General features: G+C 33.4%; 1 protein-coding gene and 1 pseudogene across 1 annotated transcript; both read right to left on the minus strand.

Moving 5' to 3' along the window:
- Positions 1-7273: 7273 nt before the first annotated feature.
- On the minus strand, positions 7274-9617 carry LOC133682128 (cytochrome P450 CYP82D47-like). The gene is made up of 2 exons (XM_062105388.1): positions 8661-9617; positions 7274-8025 (listed from the first exon to the last, which is right to left on the minus strand). The coding sequence occupies exons 1-2, from the start codon at positions 9615-9617 to the stop codon at positions 7399-7401; spliced, it is 1584 nt and encodes a 527-aa protein (XP_061961372.1). The 3' UTR covers positions 7274-7398.
- Positions 9618-17422: 7805 nt separating this feature from the next.
- On the minus strand, positions 17423-19609 carry LOC133683033 (cytochrome P450 CYP82D47-like; annotated as a pseudogene).
- Between the last annotated feature and the right edge of the window lie 4294 nt (positions 19610-23903).

Consider the following 23903-nt stretch of genomic DNA (forward strand, 5'->3'; position numbering starts at 1 on the left):
TCCATTTAATGAGCAAAGTTCATATTATGTATTTTTTTCGCCTTTAAAGTTTATGAAAAAATATATTTGAGCTCAGGTAAATTTTTTGTTTTAGATTGATTTTGATTTTTTCAATACTATATATAGGTTTATTACTATTCCTAAAATATTTTCTTTGTGTTTTAAGTGAAAAATTGATTGAGAAACAGATTTTTGAGTTAAAAAAATAAAATAATTATGAAATGACAAAGCTTCTTTAAATTTTTTAGGGACTTTAGCTGCCCAAGTGATATATTATATGATATTCTCTTTATAAATTAAGGATTTTCTAGGAAACAACATAGAAGAAAGCACAAGTCTTTACCAAGAACAAAAGAAACAAAAAAGTAGTTGTCTTTGTCTTTTTACTATGTCACTAAAAACTTCTCGGTGGAATCTAAGGGCGTACACTGTTAAGAAGTAGCCCATAACTGTCAGCATTACTGTTAACAAGTCTGTTAAAGTTGTTAATTAGTTAATCTAGCTGGCAGTTAGTTAAGTCAGGTAAGTTTGTTAGTGTTCAATTCTTAGCTAACAATAATTGATTCCTTGAATCACGGGGGCAGCAGTTATTAGTTACCCAACAGTATTGTAAAGGGTATATAAAGCCAAACGATTGTTCATTCAAGGCATGCTATACAATTCAGTATTCATCAAGTGTTCTTTCATATCAGTTTCTATGAATTGGTATCAGAGCAAAACAAAAGAAGAGAAAGAGAAAGCTGCAGGGAGAGGAAAAGAAAGTTGCAGTTGGTTTCTTTGTTTTTCTACTGAACTATACAAAACAAAGAAGAGCCAAACTAAGAGATGGAGAATGACAGTAACAACAATCTTATACAACCATACATACCGCGCTTTGATGGTCATTACGATCACTGGAGCATGCTAATGAAGAATTTCTTGAGATCTAAGAAATTCTGGATCTTGGTTGAAACTGGCTACACAGAACCAGAGGAAGGAGCAGGTGTGACTGAAACACAATGAAAGAAATTAGAGGAGCTAAAACTCAAAGATCTGAAGGTGAAGAACTACCTATTTCAGGTCATTGACAAAACCATACTTGAAACTATTCTAGAGAAGAACATCTCTAAACAAATTTGGGACTCAATGAAGAGGAAATATGAAAGAAATGCAAGAGTGAAGCGTTCAATCCTTCAAACACTAAGGAAGGAGTTTGAAACGCTGGAGATGAAAACAAGTGAGAATATCACTAACTATTTTGCAAAGGTTATGGCTATAGCAAGCAAAATGATCTATAGGGAGCAAATGCGAGATGTAACGATTGTGGAGAATATTCTTTGATCCTTGACTGACAGATTCAATTACATAGTATGCTCAATCGAAGAATCTAAATACATTGATGTTCTCTCAATTGATGAGCTACAAAGCTCATTGATTGTACATGAACAAAAATTCCAGAAACATAACATGGAAGAACAAGCTTTGAAGGTGACATCTGAAGAAAGATTATATGGTAGAGGACAAGGCAGACAAGCCTTCAGAGGAGGAGGAAGAGGTAGAGGACGATATAACTTTGACAAAACCACTATGGAATGTTATAGATGTCACAAACTTGGTCATTTTCAGTATGAATGTCCCACAGTAAGCAAGGAGGCAAATTATGCAAAACTGAGCAATGAAGAAGAAATTCTATTAATGTCTCATGTAGAATTGTATGGCAACAATCAAGAGGATGCTTGCTTTTGGACTCTGGCTGCTCAAACCATATGTGTGAAGACAAGGATATGTTCTGTGAATTGAATGAAGAATTTAGACAATTGGTAAAGTTTGGGAATAATACACGAATGACAATTCTTGGAAAAGGAAAAATCAAGCTATTTTTGGATGGCATGCAGCACATGGTTACTGATGTATTCTATGTACCTGAACTGAAGAATAATCTCCTAAGCATAGGCCAGCTACAAGAAAAGGGTCTGGCAATTCTTATCAAATCAGGAACATGCAAGATTTACCATCCTATAAGAGGCCTGATCATTCAAACAAAAATGACAGTCAATAGGATGTTTATGCTAATAGCCAAGGCTCAAGTCAAAGATGTTTCTTGTTTCCATACACATGCACAGGATGTGTCACATTTATGGCATTGCAGATATGGTCATCTCAGCCATAAAGGATTTAGAACCTTGCAATATAAGAAGATGGTTCGAGGACTACCACAACTCCCTACATCAACTACAGAATGCACTGCTTGTATTACTGGCAAGGAGCACAGAGAATCTTTTTCAAAGAAGAGTCAATGGTGTGTATCACAAAGGCTACAACTCATCCATGCAGACATATGTGGTCCAATCACACCAACCTCGAACAGCAAGAAAAGGTACTTCTTATGCCTTATTTGATGATTATAGCAGGAAAGCTTGGGTTTATTTCCTAGCAGACAAATCAGAAGCTCTTCAGTATTTCCAGCACTTTAAGAAGCTTGTTGAAAAAGAAACTAGACAATTCATCAAGGGTATAAGAACAAATAGAGGTGGTGAATTCAAATCACTGGAATTTAATGAGTTCTGTAAGCGGAATGGCATCAAAAGACAACTAACTACAACCTACACCCTTCAGCAGAATGGAGTGGCTGAGAGGAAGAATAGGACAATAATGAACTTGGTAAGATCAATGCTTTCAGAAAAGAAGATTCCCAAAAGCTTCTGGGCTGAGGCAGTAAACTGGATCATATATGTCTTGAACAGATGCCCTACAAATGTTGTAAAAGACATGACTCCAGAAGAAGTGTGGACTGGAATGGAGCCCTCGGTTGAACACTTTAGAGTGTTTGGATGTGTAGCTTATGTGCATATACCAAATGCAAGACGAACCAAACTAGAAAACAAGAGTATGTGCTGTGTACTGTTGGGAGTAAGCGAAGAATCAAAAGGATACAGATTGTATAACCCTACAACAAAGAAAATTGTAACCAGCAGGGACATTATCTTTGAAGAAGAAAAACGTTGGGACTGGGATATCAGTTACAAGGAGGAGTTACAAATGAACTTAGAATGGGGAGAAGAAGGTGAAACTGATGCAAATGAAGCAAACAGTAGTAAAGATGCAGAGGCAATTGAGCAAAATATTGCAGACTCAGATGCAGACTCAAATTGGAATGGCATTGGAGAATCCAGCAATGCTCCTGCTAATACAATATATGAAAAAGATGTTAATCAGCATACAAGGAGGGAGACAATTATGCCCAATTGGATGAGAGATTATGTCTCTAGTGAAGGACTGTCAGAAGAAGAAACTGAATTGAATATGGCAATTGTAACTTTTGGTGATCCCGTGAGTTATGAAGAGGCAGTAAAAAGTTACAAGTGGAGGGAAGCCATGGATGCTGAAATGGAGTCAATTCAGAAGAATGAGACATGGAGTTTAACTAAATTACCAGCTGGAACTAAGAAGATTGGGGTGAAATGGATATACAAGACCAAGCTAAATGAGTCCGGTAAAGTGGATAAGCTGAAAGCCAGGTTAGTTGCAAAGGGTTATGCTAGACAACATGGTGTGGATTATACAAAAGTATTTGCTCCTGTGGCAAGAATGGACACTATTCAGATGATCATTACACTAGCTGCTAAAAAAGGTTGGCTCATCTATTAATTAGATGTTAAGTTGGCTTTCCTGCATGGAGAATTAAGTGAGGATTTATTTGTAGAACAACCAAAAGGGTATGAGCAGAAAGGAAATGAATACAAGGTCTACAAATTACACAAAGCTTTGTATGGACTAAAACAAGACCCTAGAGCCTGGTTAATTTAGCCGCATTGAAGCTTACTTCAGTTATGAAGGATTTCAGAAGGCATCAGTAAACAAACTTTGTTTGTTAAAACCAGTGAAGGCAGAATTCTTATTGTGAGTATCTATGTGGATGACTTGATTTTCACTGGAGATGATGAGCAAATGATGCTGGAATTCAAACAATCAATGATGAGGGTATTTGACATTACTGATCTAGGAAGAATGAGGTTCTTCTTAGGCATAAAAGTATTGCAACAGACCAATGGGACCTATATCTGTCAGCGAAAATATACATTAGAGGTTCTGAAACGGTTTGGGATGGAAAAAAGTAATGCAGTAATGATCCCATAGTCCCTGGCTTCAAAACTGACAAAATTAGAAAAGGAAACAAAATCGATGAGACTTACTATAAACAAATAATAGGAAGTCTCATGTATATCACTGCTACCAGGCCAGATATCATGTTTGGGGTGAGCTTTATTAGCAGGTTTATGTCTAACCCAACAGAAGTGCATCTACAAGCTACTAAAAGAATATTAAGATACTTGAAGGGCACCATCAATTATGGTATATTCTACAAGAAAAATGAGAACAAGCAACTGATTGCATACACTGATAGTGACAATGCAGGAGATCTTACAGACAGAAAGAGTACATCCGCTATGTCTTCATGCTGAGTGGAGGAGCAGTCTCATGGTCATCAAAGAAGCAGCCTATAGTCACTCTGTCAACAATTGCAGCAGAATTCGTGGCAGCGGCAGCTTGTGCCTGTCAGGCAGTATAGATGAGAAGGATTCTGAAGAAGTTAAACCATAAACAAAAGGGTTGCACCATCTTAATGTGTGATAACAGTTCAACCATCAAGCTCTCAAGAAATCCCATTATGCATGGACGCAGCAAACACATTGATTTGAGATTCCATTTCTTACGTGATTTAACTCGAGATAAAGTCATTGAACTTGTGCATTGTGACTCATAAGATCAAGTAGCTGACCTGCTGATAAAATCAGTTAAATTGCAGACATTTGAAAATCTTTGAGAACAATTGGGAGTTTGTGTGATGCCTAACGTAAACTAATTGTTACACAGAATTAGTTTAAAGGAGAGAATGTTGGCAAGTAATCCATAACTATCAGCATTACTGTTCACAAGTCTGTTAAAGTTGTTAATTAGTTAATCTAGCTGGCAATTAGTTAAATTAGGTAAGTTTGTTAGTATTCAATTCTTAGCTAACAATAACTGATTTCTTAAATCACATGAACAGCAGTTATTAGTTACCCTGCAGTACTTAAAGGACATATAAAGTCAATTGATTGTTCATTCAAGGCATGCTATACAATTCAGTGCTCATCAAGTGTACGTGCATATCAATTTCTATCATACACGTAAGCAAATGGGCCCGCTGAACGGTCGAGCTCCAACCAGTAACATTTGGGAAAATTTAAGCGGGACCCGTCATAGCTTGGATTTCCACGAAGCTTGCTCTAGCTTGAATTTGAAGTAGCAGTGGAGCACTCTCGCCCTGGTTTCCTTAGATTAATTATGTTCAAAAGTGTTTTAAAAATATATTTATTTTAAAAAATTATTTATTTAATATTTTTTAATTTTATATATATATATAAAGCGTTTTTGCGTTTTCGCTGTCAAATTTTCAACCAGAAATTTCATGTTTGTAAAACTGGATATAGGAATTTATCTGAAGAAATAATTAATTTAGTAGATCATTCTGTTAACTTGCCTGCATGTATTAAAATTGTTTTTATTTTAATAGGTTTTGACAGATTCAATCAATTTACTAAAAATGAATAGATTAACTAAGATTTACCATATCGATAATTTAATTAAACTAAAAACTTAATGTAAATCATATTTAAAAAATTAGATTTTTTTTTTTTGAATTCGAGGAAACCCCACCTCCTAGAAAGCGCACTTTGTGAGCTCATGTGAGTGAGTAAAACCCCAGCTGTTAAAAAATTAGATTCTTAACCTGCGAGACAAGTCAAGTTGACAATTACTATAAAGGACAGGAGAACACAAATTTTTCAATCTACAGTACTGCATTGGATTATTGGCTCGTGCGCTAAGAATTGGATAAATTTTATTTTAATGTAAGAAAAATATTAGGCACTGTTAAGAAAAAATTAATAAAAAAAGCAATAAACTTAAAATATTTTTTTTAAATATTGATATGGTAATATATTGAATGATATTTATTTTTAAATATTAAGATGATAATATATTTAATCAATCTAATTTAATCTATTAAATTTATAACTTAGGATAATTTTTAAAAAAATTAAAATAAATCATAAATATTAATTTTTAATTAACTAGATATAAAAAATATAAAATTAAAAAAAACAGCTTAAAAAACTTAAATTAACTTTAGCAACTTGGATCATGATAAATTAATAAAAAAATAAAATGAAAAAAATATAAAAAAACTCCAACAAATCTAAATCTAATATTAAAAATTAAAATCAAGATAAAATTACAAATCATAATTTAAAAAAAAAACCTAAAAATAACTTTTTTTTTAAAATACCCAATACATATAGTAGTGTTATCGAGTGTGGCTATATGGTGATTTAGTCACGGGCTTTAGTATATTTTTTTTTTCATTAGTAGCAGTACTTTCCGTTCAATAATGAGGTATGGTAGTAGAGATGAACGGCCAAGATTAAGTGGGTGAACAATTGAAGGTGGAGATGTGAGATTGAAGAAGTAAATTTATAAATATATATTTTTTTAATTTTATCCTCACATTATTTTTTATACGATTACATACTTTCTAAGACAAATTCAAAGACAATTCAGTTAAATTTATTGACTAAAATTAAAATTAAAATATAGAGGAATAAAGTAAAAAACAGACCAAAAATAAATGATGATTTCAAAGTTCATTTACAAAAATTAATTTAGTCCTCATACTTTAAAAATTATACATATCTAATACCTCAATATTTTTCCAATATAAGTTTGGTACAAAAATATATTTTTATTATTTTTTAATCTCTGATTTGAAGGAGAAGAGGGAAATGATGCCGGATTCCGGTGATAGAGAAAAAAAATATATTGGCATCGATTTAGACCATAAAAAAATCGATATTTGTGTCAAATAGTTCCATTTAATAAGCGATATTAGGTATTTTTTTCACCTTTAAAGTTTATGAAAAAATATATTTTAGCTCATGTAGATTTTTTTGTTTCAGATTGATTTTAGTTTTTTCAATATTATGAATAGATTTATCATGGTTTTTAAAATATTTTATTTGTATTTTAGGTTTAAAATCAATTGAAAAACAGGTTTTTGAATTAAAAAAATAAAATAATTATGAAACAACAAAGCTTCTTTAATTGTTTTTGGGACTTTAGCTGCCTAAGTGAAATTTGAATTCAGACTTCAATATTTTACGGTTGTCAATAAGCTATTTGGAGTTTTTTCTTTTTTCTCCTAGGGCTGTCAATTATTACGAGTGACGGAATGATATGGGAGAGAGCAGATAAATGGACTAATGGATGAGTGCTAATGATTTTTATTTATATAGAGGTTACATTAATTAGCACGCTAGTATATATAATAAGGATTTAGATGCAGCAGATGCCAGGGAAGCACGGGGTGCTCCATATTTATTACAGATCATACAAGCCAGGAGAAAGACGAGGAGTGAGAAGGGCTTTTAGAGGTGTGGCTTTGACGTTGGTTATTCCACCGGTTTCAGTCATATCAATCGGTGCATCATCCAGAGTCTCTATGTCGAACCCATGCAGCAAAGTAGCCAGTGCAAGGTTCAGGACTTGAAGGGCAAACGAGACTCCAGGGCACATTCTTCTTCCGCTACCAAATGGAATCAACTCAAAATGTTGGCCTCGAAAATCACAATCCTTGTGAGTAGTCAGAAACCTTTCTGGTTGAAACTCATCAGGGTCCGACCACACTTGTGGATCTCGGTGAATCTTTGAGAGATTTGTGAATAGGCGCGTGCCAGCAGGAATATGATAGCCACCTACGGTACATTCCTCCATGGATTCATGGGGTACAGACAGTGGTGCAGCGGGATATAAACGAAAGGTTTCCTTGATAATAGCTTGTAAGTAGACCAAGTTTTTCATGTCAGACTCCTTCACTTGCCTTTCTCTACCAACATGGATGTCTAGTTCATCTTGTGCTTTCTTTAAGACCTCGCGATTGTTTAGTAGTAAAGAGAGAGTCCAAGTTAATGTAACTGATGTGGTGTCTGCTGCTGCTAGAACAAGAGTCTGTGAAATATTTGAGAAAAATAATTACATGCAAATTTAATCGTTCAAAGTCATGTCCAAGTTAAAAATGATGCCTAACTTGTCACTTTAGAGTCTCTTTTATTTTTATTTTTTTTTACGTTTGAGATTAATAGATGATTATGAACTAGTTAATAGTTTTATATGATTACCAATGTGATACAATAGATAAGTACTTTATAAGAATTCCATGAGTCCTAACTCATCTCAACAGATCACAGGCTTGGTCAACTGGAAATCTGACTTTGTTGGACCATTCTTTTTAATTTCAGGTTTGTAAGTGCAAGAAAAATAAGTTTAATTTATCTAAAGAAAAGTAACTCATAAATAAATAATCTTTAAAAATTTTATATTTCAGTTTAACGTCTGGAATGGGTGTTGAGAAAGTTTATCTATCATATTAATATAAAACCTATTTAAGCCATCAAAGTATAGGATGCTGAGGATGGCACTCCAGTTTATGTTAGCGGAGTTTCATTATAAATTAATATGGCATCATCATCAAAACAAGATAGGAGCTAATTATGTTTCTTCATACAATCATTATTCAATTTTTTAATTTTAAATTATATATGTCAATTAAAATTATACCATAAGTTTGTAGAAAAATAGCGTACCAGACATGTAGCCTTATTGATGGTATCAGCACTGCGATTAGAAAGCTCTTTACCATCATCCAAAACGGACAGCATCAAATCCATGAAATCTTCTTCTCCCTTAGCTGTCCCAGAAGCTTTCTTCTGCTTGTGCTCTTCTAACCATTTTTCAACCGCATGGTCTAGATTTTTTGATGTCCTTTTCATTGCCTTCTCAACTCCTCCCAAATCCAACCATCTTAAAAATGGAAGTGCGTCGGACACTACAAACATACCTGCCAATTCTAAAAATGTTCTTATTGAATCTCCCCATTCATGGCTCGGCTTTTCCTCTCCACGGCTTCCATAATCCACATATCGCTTGCTAACAATTATCTTCAATATAACGTTTAAAGTTATGTCACTAAACCATCTCTTCATCTCCACCAAAAGCTTTTGTGAATTACTTTTGTTCCTGATCCATTGCTGGTATAACGCTCCTACAGCATCCCTTACCTCATCCTCTCGAACATTTTTGAACATCTCCAGTCGATGATTAGAGAGAACCTCAAGAGTGACTATCTTGCGTATCAGACGCCAATAAGTTCCGTAGGGGCTAAAACCAAGCATGCTGTAATTGTAGCCCAAGATATCCATTGCAAGAGTTTTAGGTCGAGTTGCGAAAGCTTTGTCATTGGTCCTTAGACACTCCTTGGCCATCTCCCAGTTACTCACTATCAAAGTTCGATGGACTCCAAGCTTGACGGTGAATATCGGACCATACTTGTCAGCCAAGTTTCCCAACGTTATATGGGGTGGTTGTGAGCCTCCTAGTAGATGGAGATGGCCAATAAGGGGCCATGCACCGGCAGCTTCCGGCGGTGCTCTCTTCTTGCTTATCTCCTTTCCTGGAATCCGAAACAAATAGTAGATCGAGGGCGTAATAAAGGCAAACAGAACAAGTACAGCAGTTGCTGAGAACTGAAAGGGGAAATCCATGAATTAATTGGTTTGGAGCTATGTAGTGATTGATCAAATATTCAAAATTATATATAGCACTTGTGATATTGTGGATGTGTATAAGATGTTCGATCGATATGTGATAAACGGGTCCCACGTCAGCCATGCATCCTTATCATCTAGGATTTCAAGAAGAGATGCGGTATCAGTGGACTTGATTTAATAAATTATAAATGTCAATAATTGTTAATTATTTTAAAAATTATATTAAACAGGTCTATTTATTCTTGCACTAGACTTTAATACTAATACGTAGAAAGTATCCTTATTAAAAGAAATAAGGGTAATATAGAATTTAATTAGCATTGGTATTTTCAAACTAAATAAAAAAAGAAAACTTCTCAAATAGCATTAGCCGGCAGCAGCAAGCTACTATAATTTACTGGAAAACGTGCTCACAAAATTGATTTGGCAATTAACTTATTATACCTAGGTAGAGTAGATTTGAGAATTAACTAATGAGGCCTACGGTCTGCCTAGCTTTCCTTCTCACGGTCAGGAAAGTCTTTGTGCTCCCTAAGCGTGTTCCATTAAACAAATAAGTGGGTTTTGAAATCATGATGCTTCGATTTTGGATTGGATTCCTTGATTTGACAGGTATTATTGAAAATCTTCACATGGATTTATTTAGAATCTTTTCTTGAGCAATGTTGTTCAATAAATGCCGGCAAAAGAATTTGGACTTGCATTTGTTCGAACTTGTCTCTTGCCTAAATTTAGTGAGAGATAACTGAGAAGAAAAAATTAATAAAGCTATTTTAGACATTTCAGTGGAAAAACAATTAATTTAGTAATGCCAATAGCCTACCCAAGATTTCGAGCAATCGCAATCATAGTTGGTGACTAAAAGTAAGATTTACTATTTAAAAAAAAAATTATTTTACCCTGTTTTTTTTTATATCATAGATACACTAGTGGACACGAGAAATAAATAGGTGGCCACTTCTGAAAGTCAAATTATAAAGAAGAGTCTATCTAGGGGCGGAGCTAGGATTATTTGTTAGGAGGGGTCAAAATTAATATAATAAAATATAATATTTTTTTTAATTTATTATACATGAGTTGTAAAACAAAACCTACATAATTTAGTTTTATTCAAATAACTTATTACAAATATATAATAACCTTTGTATAAGGTAAAAGGTTTTGAGTAATACCAAATTGAGTCAAAGTAATGAAATTAATTTCATATTCATAATATATCCATCACTTTAATATTGTTGGTCTTTATACCTATCAAATATAAACATACAAAGTATATAAGAAACATTAGCTAAAACAAAACACTATTTATGTTTGATAAACTTTGAAATAAAGCAAAAAATAATAAAGAATGATTCTTACATATTTATTTTAATTGTGCTCGTTGTTCTTTCATATAATAGAATTTATCGATTGTTATATCAATTGTGAATCTTTCAGCAATTTCTTTTTCTATATAGATAATCAAATAATTTGCAAGAAAATCATCCTCCATCCGATTGTGAAGTCTTGTTTTAACAATTTTAATCGCTGAAAAAGCTCGTTCAGTAGGCTGTGAGTTATCAATATATTGTTTTAAAAAAAAAAATTAATTCTTCTTATTTTTTTCATGGTTCAACCTAAAATCAAAACATATATTATAAGAAAAAATTGATAATTTTGGCGGTTTTGCTAAAAACAGAACATAAAAAAAATCCAAGCATAATCAAAACAAACCAATAAAATATATCTAATTAATTAAAAAAATCAATATAACAAGAATTCAAAAAACAATTGATAGAACTAGAAGATCTAAGAAAAAAAAGAGCAAAAATGATAGAATTATTAAAAAAACCTCATCAAATCATTAACAAACATCTCAAAACAAAACAAAAATATATTTTAAATTTAAGTTACCTTATTTTGTTTGATGAAACATAAATTAATTAGTAGCTCTGCTTCAATCTTTTTGTAGAAAAATTTTGTTCGTGATTTATGTTTTTGATTGGCTGCAGGATATTAGGGTAAATTAATGGTTCTGTTTTTTATTTCACAAAATAATGCCTTTATATTTTTTTTCTTTTCCATGTAGGTCAAGAGTAAATTCAAAGAAAATAAAAAATAAAATCACACTTAATTTAGGAGAGCCACCTTTTTAAAATAAAAAATATAACACTTTTTCCTATTTAATTACGTATTGCGGGGGGGCCCGGGCCCCTGCTTGCCCCCCCTTGCTTCCGCCCCTGTCTATCAATTTGAAATTCTTATTCAATCGCACACTTACATATAAATTAAAAAATATAAATGGTTATATTCGAATAAGGAATATCTTCTCCCTTTAAAGATATCTTTATCTATTAATTATTGTCAGTTGAGCACTCACTTACTACTATTTTTACATGTTGTATTTTGAAATTTTTGTACTTTTTATTTTTATTTTTCTTTCTTTTTCTTTGTGGGTTTTTTTTGTTCCTTATTATTATCTCGTTTTCATTTTGGGTATGCATTCCTCTAGGTTATCCCAAGAAAAAAAATTGTGATGTCTCATTTTACATACAAGCATCAAATACGAGAATAATATAAATTGATTTTATCTTTTAAAATATAATTTATATTATTATTTAATATAATTTTTTTAAATAAAAATTCCTTAAACTTGAAATTTATACATGTCCACACTATAATATATTATTTTTTTTAGTTTAACATGGATGTCCGGACCAATTTACGCGCACCTCGACTAATCCCACGGGCCCTGAAGTTAACGACCATGTAAGCCTCCAGTGGCCATCATATGAGCAACCACATGACTTGAACCTGAGACCACAGAGAGAGCAAACCTCTTAGTCCCAAGTTTTTACCACTGAGCCATCACCTAGATAGTTACACTATAATATATTATTAATTAGATTTTAATTAGCTTTCACAACTACAATTGCAAGGTATAAAGAAAAGCCTCTGATTGTCCGAGGGCCTGGTGATGGGGCTCAAGTAACAGCTGGTGGAATATTCAGCGACGTATTACGAATGGCCTTTTATCTTGGATCTCCATCATAATAGCATTGATTTTCTTAGTTATCAGTTGTTCTCGACTCATTTTGCCTTTTTTCTAGTCATGCTTTTTTGCAAAGGTAGTGTTGTTAGTGCTCGAGTTGTCATGCACTGTAATTGTTCTTGTAAAATATGAGCTTAGTTTTGCCAACATATAATCAGGTCTTGTAGATCCTGGAAAGTTGAAAATGTTAAATGTAAGCTTCCACAAATGTTCTCACTCGATATGATTATGAGGTTTCCATGCATTTCATTCTGGAAAAAAAAAAACATTGATAATTAAATAGTTACGAGTTCAAATCTCAACACTCTCATTCTAATTAATAAAAATTAAGTATAAGGTAATATAAGTTTGAGCAAGTTTCAAGCTCAAAGAGCTTTCACTTGAGGGAGTGTGTTAATGAGTAATACAAACTATTCTTAGGACTTCACATAATAGCTTAAGCTATTGAATTGAATTTGTTTTTTGATATAGTATCATAGTCTTGTTCACCAAATGGTTATAAGTTCGAATCTCACCACGCTCATTCTTTTTTCCAATTAAAATCTAATTACTAATGCAAGATAGTATGCAACTGTGCAAGTTTCAAGCCATGCTTAAGTTTTTAGGTGAGATGGTTCTTTGACATAGTATCATGGTCTTGATGATTAGAAGATCACAAGTTTTAATCTCATCATCTGTATTCTCTCTGTCAATTATTAGCACTTTACGAGGTCTCCTTGAAATAAGTATAAGCAAATTCTGGTAACTTTGTGGACTTACAAATATGTATGGATTGATGTAGAGGTAGATCCATAATTTCAAACAGAGCTAGATAGACCATAAAGGAGAATAAATCTTCAGGTGTGTCGAAGAGTAAAGTGTTAGTACCTACATAATAATTATTTTGAATTGATCGAACATGAGGAGGGGTATTGAGGCACTAGAAACCTGAGATAATAAACTATTAGAATCCTCGGAAAAAGGATCTATACGAATAAGATCAAATCTAGTCAAGATATGAGTAGTGGATGGAATAAAAAAGAAAGGTATATGCTCGAGAAAGATAACATGACGTGATACATAAAGCTTCTAAGTTATTAGATTAAAACAACGATACTTCTTTTTACCTTCACCATAACCAAAAAAGACACAAATAGAAAATTAAGAGGATACATTGCTGCATTCTACATGAGGACAAAGAACAAAACAAGTACAACTAAAAACTCTAAAGAAAGAATAAACAGGGGCATACCTATATAACTTTTCAAAATGAGATAAACCTGAAATATGAGAAGATGTAATTGTATTAATCAAACTTACAACAGTAAGAATAACTTTTCCCTAAAACACACTAGAATCTGAAGCATACAACAAAAGTCTTTATTCCTTGTGCCCGTAATTAACAAATATATATATATATATATATATAAGAAAGTGGACATAAAAGGAAGGCCATTTAAAGATCATATATTGTGATTTGTCTTCGTTGTTTGTGACCAATCATTAAGTAAGAAATTAAAATGCATTTGTTTTCCAAAGTTAACATTATGCATCCTCTCATATTTTATTATGGATAGGCAGATCCATAAATTTTCTTTTTCTTCAATTTAATCTTTACATTTTTTTATGCGATTGCATTCTTTCTAAGCTAAATTCATAGGCAATTGAGTTGAACTTGTTGACTAAGAATAAAATTAAAAGACATAGAAACAAAGTAGAAAACATACTATAAATAGGTGATGGTTTCAAAGTTCATATAAAAAAATTAATTTAGTCCTCATACTTTAAAAATTATACATATATGGTAACTTAATATTTTTTCACTATAATTTTGGTATAAAAGTATATTTTTATTATTTTTTAGTTCCTGATTTGAAAGAGGAGAGAGAGAGGACGCCAGATTCTAGTGGTAGAGAGAAAAAATATGTTGGCACCGATTTAGGCCATCAAAAAGGTTGATATTTGTGTCAAATGGTTCCATTTAATGAGGAAAGTTCATATTAGATGTTTTTTTTTCACCTTTAAAGTTCATGAAAAAACATATTCGAGCTCGAGTAAATTTTTTGTTTCAGATTGATTTTGGTTTTTTCAATACTATGGATAGATTTATCACGGTTTCTAAAATATTTTATGTGTTTTAGGTAAAAAATGGATTGAAAAACATGTTTTTGAGTTAAAAAAAACTTAATTATGAAACGATAAAGCTTCTTTAATTTTTTAGGGACTTTAGCTGCCTAAGTGATATATTATATGATATTCTATTTATAAGATGGAAATTTGAATTCAGAGTTCAATATTTTACAGCTGTCAATTAAGCTATTTGGAGTTTTTTTTTCTTTTTTCTCCTAAGGCTGCCAATTATATTTCGTGTGTACAAGTGGGAGAGAGTAGATACAAGGACGAATGGATGAGTGCTAATGATTTTTATTTATATAGAGAGGTTACATTAATTAGCAAGCTAGTATATATAAGTGTGTTTGTTTCCGTGGTTGCTTCTGTGTTTGAAGTAAACTACTGAAACAAAACATTTGGTAAAATGGTAAACGCTATTTACTATGTGCAGGACTCACCACAATTAACGTTTCAAACGCGGGTTAGCTGAAGGCAACATCTATATGCTTCTCCCTTCCTGCCTCATCTGTGCATGCGCGCTCTGCGAGTGTAATTCAAATTGTTAGCAGAGGAAAAAAGGCTTACATGGTGCTAAAGGCTGGAGACCAAGACGATGGTGATGATCTGGCCAGACGATGTCCTATCCTGTTTTTCGTTTATCTCCTGCCCTTTTTGTGTTCTCTGGGTCCTCTAATTCTCTCTGCGATCTTGTTCTACTTCTTTTTTCTTGTTCCCTCTCTCTCTTTATTTTTTTCCCTTTTTTTCTCTGTATTTTCACCCAGTGTTTTTCTCTAGTATTTTCTCCTTGTGTCTTGCATCTGTATATTAGTTTTGCATGAGAAGTGAACAGTGCCAGGTGAATTAATTCACGTGGCACTTGAACAGTGCCAACTGAATTTCATTTGGCAATGTTCACATTGTCACACCCGACATCGCGGCGGCCTTAAAATAATCTTAATTATGAAAAAAATTAGATATTTGGCATCTTGTTCTTTTAGAAAAAAGATCTTGTTTAAAGAGTTGTCACTCAATAGTATGGTCACTAGAAACCCTAACTGGTCAACAGAGATTTTATAGTACGGGACTGGTTACGTAAAAGGAAAGATATTATCACCCCTTAAACGTTCTGCCTGAGACCAACTGTATTGCTGGTTGTCTTAAATTGTTAAATATTTATTAGCTTATGCTATGATGATTTGTTTATAATATTTCTGACTTTGACGCCAATAAATATTCGATCTCGAATACTTTCAACTCTGGCATCAGTAAATATATCAACTAAAAAAATCAATATAATTTTTTTATTTTTAATGTTTTTTCTAAGACATGCAAAAAAAAAAATTTATACACTTTCTATTTTTTTTTATTATTATTTTGACTGGCCCAAACCAACAGAGACATACGTGGAGTGTCTCCAGACTCTCCACGCGTGCATGTACTGTGCGAAGGTAATTAATTTACCTTCGCGCAGTGCAATATTCCTCACAAAATGAGGCAAAAAGGAAAAAACAAAAACTGACTCACCTGTGCGCAGAGAAGCAGAGACGCGATGGAGGATTTCGGGTCGTTGCCTTCTTCCTCCGATTTTGCTCCCTTCACCCTCTGTTTCCGATCCTCTTATCTCCTGCTCTTTCTCTCTCTTCTGTATATTCTTTCGCCTGTGTTGGAAATGGCTAAGACAGTGGCCAACCTTTTCTTTTTTTTTTTGCTTAGTTTCTGGGGATGAAAACTGGTTTTCGTCCCTCTCCTCCCGTTTTTCGGTCACCAGTCTCCTCTCTCTCAGTCTTTTTTTTTTTTTTTGCTTTTTTCTTCGTCTGTGTTTGTTTTTCTCCCCTAGTTTGACTATTTTTCACTTTGGTCCCTGAATCTCTGACATTTATTAATTAGGTTCCTGATTCCATTAATTAAATAATTTCAAGTCCAATTAAGTCACCAAACTTCTAAATTATATTGTCTTGGTCCAAATTTTAATTTATTCCTCATTTTTATCATTTCACACATTTTTTTAATAAAATAGGAGTCAAAATTTGGGTTATGACACACATGAACAGTGTCTCCATTGTTCATTGGATTGCGTTCGATCCAGTAAAAAAAATATATTTTTTTTATTGTGTTTTGACTTGAAAAACTAGTGTTTAATATTATTCAATAACACTACATAAATTAGAAGGAGATCTCATAATGACGTAGCATTTGCAAAATTTGATTGCAATTCTAATTTTGTTTCTAATGATATTTTACTTGATTTTGTTACACGCTCAAAAAATCATGGAAACTATAGTCCTTATCGGATAAATTTTATACGTGATAAAATTGTAAATAAGTTAATGGAATAATAAAAAATATTTGATATAAAGTATTATTTATTTAATGATGTAATAGGGGTAGTTAAGTCTAAAATATTTAAATTAAAAACTATCAATATTAATATATATCTTTTTTAGTTATTTTATAACCTCAATTTAAAAAGCATGTTTAACCAAACACATGAAATTATTTTTTATTCAACCTCAATTTTAACTATAGTTGTAACTAAACATATATAAATACCAAACCAACCTTAAACAAAAATACTTTTTATAAAATAATTTTTTTAAAATTATAATTATAAAAGTTATCAGATTACTCTTGTAAACGTGAGATGCAGCAGAAGCCAGGGAAGGACGGGACTCTATATTTATTGCAGATCATACAGGCCAGGAGAAAGACGAGGAGTGAGAAGGGCTTGTAGAGGTGTGGCTTTGATGTTGGTTATTCCACCGGTTTCAGTCATATCAATCGGTGCATCATCCAGAGTCTCTATGTCGAACCCATGCAGCAAAGTAGCAAGTGCAAGGTTCAGGACTTGAAGGGCAAACGAGACTCCAGGGCACATTCTTCTTCCGCTACCAAATGGAATCAACTCAAAATGTTGGCCTCGAAAATCACAATCCTTGTGAGTAGTCAGAAACCTTTCTGGTTGAAACTCATCAGGGTCCGACCACACTTGTGGATCTCGGTGAATCTTTGAGAGATTTGTGAATAGGCGCGTGCCAGCAGGAATATGGTAGCCACCTACGGTACATTCCTCCATGGATTCATGGGGTACAGACAGTGGTGCAGCGGGATATAAACGAAAGGTTTCCTTGATAATAGCTTGTAAGAAGACCAAGTTTTTCATGTCAGACTCCTTCACTTGCCTTTCTCTACCAACATGGATTTCCAGTTCATCTTGTGCTTTCTTTAAGACCTCGCGATTGTTTAGTAGTAAAGAGAGAGTCCAAGTTAATGTAACAGATGTAGTGTCTGATGCTGCTAGAATAAGAGTCTGAAATATTCAACAAAATAATTATTTGCAAATTTACTTGTTTAAAGTAATGTCCAAGTTAAATTAACTAATTAAGAGTTTTAATGATTACCAATGTAAGTAACTCAATTTGTGTAAACAAAGCTAAAGTTAAAAAAAAAAAAAAAAAGAAGAAGAAGAAGAAGCCTAAATGCATCAACCCGACAGGAGATTCTAAAAGTTCGTTTCCATAGGGTATTGGTTGGCTATACCAGCCAAAATTGAGAAGACACTCAAATTAGAACTAGAAATTGTTGTTTTAATATTTTTTTCTAATTAATTTTGAATTTTAATTATTTTTTCTATTTAGTTTTGAATTTTTATTAATTTCTAGGTCAGTGTTTATCACTGGATAAAAATTATGCGCCAGCAAGCCCGCAAGTTTTAACGTCTGGAATAGGTGTTGAGAAAGCTTGTGGCCTTTAGTTACCATGGCAACCTACGTATATCTTTAGCAAGTTTATCTTTAGCTGAGGATGGTATCATCATCAAAACAAGGTATGAGCTAATGTTTCTTCATACAATCATTATTCATTTTTTTTAATATTAAATTAATTTATATATAGATTAATGTTATACCGTAAGTTTATAGAAAAATGGCATACCAGACATGTAGCCTTATTGATGGTATCAGCACTGCGATTAGAAAGCTCTTTACCATCATCCAAAACGGACAGCATCAAATCCATGAAATCTTCTTCTCCCTTAGCTGTCCCGGAAGCTTTCTTCTGCTCGTGCTCTTCTAACCATTTTTCAACCGCATGGTCTAGATTTTTTGATATCCTTTTCATTGCCTTCTCAGCTCCTCCCAAATCCAACCATCTTAAAAATGGAAGTGCGTCGGACACTACAAACATTCCTGACAATTCTAAAAATTTCCTCAGTGAACCCCTCCATTCATCGCTCGGCTTTTCCTCTCCATGGCTTGCATAATCCACATATCGCTTGCTTTAAAGTTATGTCACTAAACCATCTCTTCATCTCCACCAAAAGCTTTTGTGAATTACTTTTGTTCCCGGTCCATTGCTGGTATAACGCTCCTACAGCATCCCTTACCTCATCCTCTCGAACATGTCTGAACATCTCCAGTCGATGATTAGAGAGAACCTCAAGAGTGACTATCTTGCGTATCAGACGCCAATAAGTTCCGTAGGGGCTAAAACTAAGAATGCTGTAATTGTAGCCCAAGATATCCATTGCAAGAGTTTTAGGTCGAGTAGCGAAAGCTTTGTCGTTGGTTCTTAGACACTCCTTGGCCATCTCCCAGTTACTCACTATCAAAGTTCGATGGACTCCAAGCTTGACGGTGAATATCGGACCATACTTGTCAGCCAAGTTTCCCAACGTTATATGGGGTGGTTGTGAGCCTCCTAGTAGATGGAGATGGCCAATAAGGGGCCATGCACCGGCAGCTTCCGGCGGTGCTCTCTTCTTGCTTGTCTCCTTTCCTGGAATCCGAAACAAATAGTAGATCGAGGGCGTAATAAAGGCAAACAGAATAAGTACAGCAGTTGCTGAGAACTGAAAGGGGAAATCCATGGTTTGGAGCTATGTGGTGGTTGATCAAATATTCAAAATTATATATAGCACTTATGATATTGTGGATGTGTATAAGATGTTCGATCGATATGTGATAAACGGGTCCCGCGTCAGCCATGCATCCTTATCATCTTGTTTGTCTTTAGAGCGTATATATCGGTATCAGTGGATTTGATTTAATAAATTATAAATGTCAATAATTGTTAATTATTTTAAAAAATAAATTAAACAGGTCTTCTTACTCTTGCACTAGACTTTAATACTAATACGTAGAAAGAATCCTTATTAAAAGAAATAAGGGTAATATAGAATTTAATTAGCATTGTTATTTTCAAACTAAATAAAAAAAAAAAAAAAAAAAACTTCTCAAATAGCATTAGCCGACGGCAGCAAGCTACTATAATTTACTGGAAAACGTGCTCACAAAATTGATTTGGCAATTAACTTATTATACCTAGGTAGAGTAGATTTGAGAATTAACTAATGAGGCCTACGGTCTGCCTAGCTTTCTTTCTCACAGTCAGGAAAGTCTTTGTGCTCCCTAAGCGTGTTTCATTAAACAAATAAGTGGGTTTTGAAATCATGATGGCTTCGATTTTGGATTGGATTCCTAGAGAAAACCTCATAAGTGTGGGTAGAGTTTTAGCTGTATAGATGGTAGTTTAAATATCAATCTGATTACAATAATAAAAAAAAAAAAACAATTAATTTAGTAATGCCAAGAGCCATTCTCTGAATAATTTTCATTTAAGCAGATTTTGGATGAATCCTACCCTAGATGACGAGCAATCGCAATTATAGTTGGTGCCTAAGTAAGATCCCACTATTAAAAAAAATTCATTTTTCCTATTTTTTTTATATCATGGATATACTATTGGATGCCATCAATAAATGGGTGATCACTCTTAAAAGCTAAATCATGAAAAAGAGTTCGGCAATTTGAGGTTCTTATTTAATCACATATTTATATATAAATTGAAAATTATAATTGGTAGGATTCAAATCAGGAATACTTTCTCCTTCTAATTAAGTCTTTATCAATCGATCATTATCAGTTTAGCTACTCACTTACTATTTTGCCCTCTTTTATTTAGGTTTTTTTATACTTTCTTTTGTTTTATTTTTCTTCTTTTGCTTTATGGGTCTTTTGTTCTTTATACACTAGGTTATCTCAAGAAAAAAGAAATTGTGATGTCTCATATTTTTTTTTTAAAAAAAACAAGTGTTTATGTAGAGGATTATAACAAATGGTTTAATGACTTCTATGAAATGTAAATTCCTTACAACTCAGGAGGACAAAGTTTAACTTAGTGTCCTAGAACTTATAAATCATATATGGTGATGATATTTTAAAATATAGTATGCTTGAAAATACAATTTTTTTGTGTTTGGATAATAGGTAATTATATGTTCATGTCAATATTTAATTTTTCAAAACTTAGAAAGTGGACGAATGGTGGTAGAAGGCCTAACACTTGCTAAACAGTTTTTTTTGTGAGGTTTAGAGACCTTCAGATAATAAAATCAATAACTTTTAAGAAATTGATTGAAATAAGAGAGAGAATGAGTAATAAATTCTAGGAGGCATGATAAATGCTCTAAGATTTAAAAATATTAATGTCTAGATAATAGAAATTGTGAAACCCTTTACTTAAATGGTTCAAGGATATTTATAACTTCAGATAATAAAATCAGTAACTTTTAAGAAATTTATTGAAATAAAAGAGAGAATGAGTAATAAATTCTAGGAGGCATGATAAATGCTCTAAGATTTAAAAATATTAATGTTTAGATAATAGAAATTGTGAAACCCTTTACTTAAGTGGTTCAAAGATATTTATAATTTCAGATAATAAAATCAATAACTTTTAAGAAATTTATTGATAAATAAGAGAATGAGTATTAAATTTTATGAGGTATGATAAATGCTCTAAGATTTAAAAGTATTAATTTCTAGATAATAGAAATTGTGAAACCTTTACTTGAGTGGTTCAAGGGTATTATAGCTTGTGAACCTTGTCATTTTACTAGAGTGGAGGGACTGGAGAGTAATTTCCTCCTGATAGTATTATTGGAAAATAAATATCATTTACTAATGAGGGAGAAATATATCTTACATAATATTTATGAGTTAGAAATATGGTAGGCCTTTGAGAGATTTTTATACACCTAGAGGTATATGGAGATATGGAGATGAATATACCCAATATTAACATTTTATATTAAAAGTCATAAGAATAAACAAATGAAACCTTGCCAGACCTATATCTATTTAGGCTCAACAAGTAGCTGAACCAAAGAATGTTGGGTCTGGCAATTTGTCAAACTTATGTCCACTCAAGCAAAGCATGTAGTTGAATCCAATGACATTGGGTTTAGCAACTCGTCGGACCCATTTTCATTTAGGCTCCGCGCGTAGTTAAACCAAAGAATGTTGGATCTGGCAACTCACTTGACCCATATTCATTTGGGCACGGAACGTATTTGAATCCATTGATGTTGGATCTAGCAATTCACCAGACTCATGTTTGTTTGGGCTTGACACATAACTAAACCCAAGAATGTTGGATCTAACAGCTGGTTAGATTATATCCTTTTAGGCTTAACGCGTGGCTAAACCCGATGATGTTGGATTTAGCAGCTCATCAGACTCATGTCTATTTAGGCTAAGCGAGTAACTTAACCCAGACACATGCCTATTTGGGCCCAACAAGTAGTTGGACCCAAGGACATTGGGTCTAGCAACTCGCTAGACTCATGTCCGCTCAAGGTCAGCACACAGATAAACCCAAGGATGTTGGGTTTAACAACTCTCTTGATCCATATCTCCTTAAGCTTATCATGTAGTTAAACCCAAGAATATTGAGTCTGGTGGCTCGTTAAACACATATTAAGCTTGGTGGCATGGCTACCAGACCCTAGGCGTTAGGGTTTGGCATGGTTGTTAGACCCAAGGCGCTCGGGCCAGGCATAGCTAGCAGCCAGACCTCAGCGCCTTGGGTCTGAAAAAACTATCAGACCCAGGCATAATAGGTCTTGCAGGGGTGCCAAACCCAAGTTCTTTGGGTTTGGGAGGGGATGTCATACCCAAGTTCCCTCAGCGCCTTGGGTCTGGAAAAACTACCAGACCCAAGCGTCATGGGTTTAGCAGGGGCGTCAAACTCAAGTTCCTTGGATTTGTGAGGGGATGTCATACCCAAGAAACTTAGGTCTGACAGTGGCGCCTCTGTCAAACCCAATTTTGTAAATAAATAATCTTTTGAGATTATTCCATTCTAGATATATACAATTTATATAAAATCCAATTAGAAAATATTTAGTTTTGACACTAAAAATTGACATGCAAAGAGACCTTAATCATTGAAATAAATAAAATAAATATGATGGCTTTGCAGCACAACCTAAAGCTCTTGGGTCCAGCTGCAATGCTCTTGGGTCTGAAGGTGTAGTCGGACCCAAGTCTCTTGGGTCTAGTAGACCTAATGTTAGACCTAAGGCTCTTGGGTCAGGCTTTGCAGCTAAACCAAAAACTCATGGGTATGGCATTGCTGCTGAACGCAATGCTCTTGGGTTTGGCTTCTTACCCGGCCTAAGTTACTTAGGTTTGGCAGGGGCACTTGAGTTCAACCGGGGCGCCAAACCCAAGTTCTTTAGGTCTGAGGGTCTGGTAGGGAAGCCCGACCCAAGTAACTTAGGTTTGGCATGGTTTCCAGACCCTCTTAAACTTGGGTCAAGCATGTATAATATTAGTATTAATATTATTAATATAATTATTAATAAATTTGAAAAAAAAATCATTACTACTACCCAAAAAAAACCATAAATTTGATTTAAAGGATAAAATTGAAAATTATTGTTATTGTTGTTTTTTGTTGTTATTAATAATAAATTTGAAAAACAATATTATTGTTATTGGAAAAAAACAATAAATTTGATTTGAATGGTAAAATTAAAAACTATAAGAACTTTGAAAAAAAACCATGGTAAAAAAAATAAGAAATCAAAAATAGAAGGATTAAATTGAAAAGTATCGTAAGTCTGACATGCTCGCCTAACCCAAACAAAAAGGGTCTAGCATGCTTGTTAGGCTTATGGAAACATGCATGTTAATGCAACTGTTGGAAAAACTACATCTTTTTCCTCACTTTTGTATTAAAAAAAATTGAAAACGCTTATCATGAGGCTTTTGTGTTGGTGTTTTTATTGTTAGGTTTGTTGGTGTGCTCCAGCAGCATGCATTGCTGTTTTATGTATTTTGTCTTCTAATAATGTCAAACATTGCATCATATAGTAA

The sequence above is a fragment of the Populus nigra genome, chromosome 2 (genome assembly GCF_951802175.1).
Source record: "Populus nigra chromosome 2, ddPopNigr1.1, whole genome shotgun sequence".
Classification (NCBI taxonomy): Eukaryota; Viridiplantae; Streptophyta; class Magnoliopsida; order Malpighiales; family Salicaceae; genus Populus; species Populus nigra.

What these genes read in the sequence shown, in the direction of transcription:
- LOC133682128 (XM_062105388.1), bottom strand. Translation starts at nt 9,617, where the DNA reads ATGGATTTCCCCTTTCAGTTCTCAGCAACTGCTGTACTTGTTCTGTTT. An exon ending in TCAATAAGGCTACATGTCTG is followed by an intron (nt 8,026 to 8,660) that starts GTACGCTATTTT and finishes AATATTTCACAG; the next exon opens with ACTCTTGTTCTAGCAGCAGC.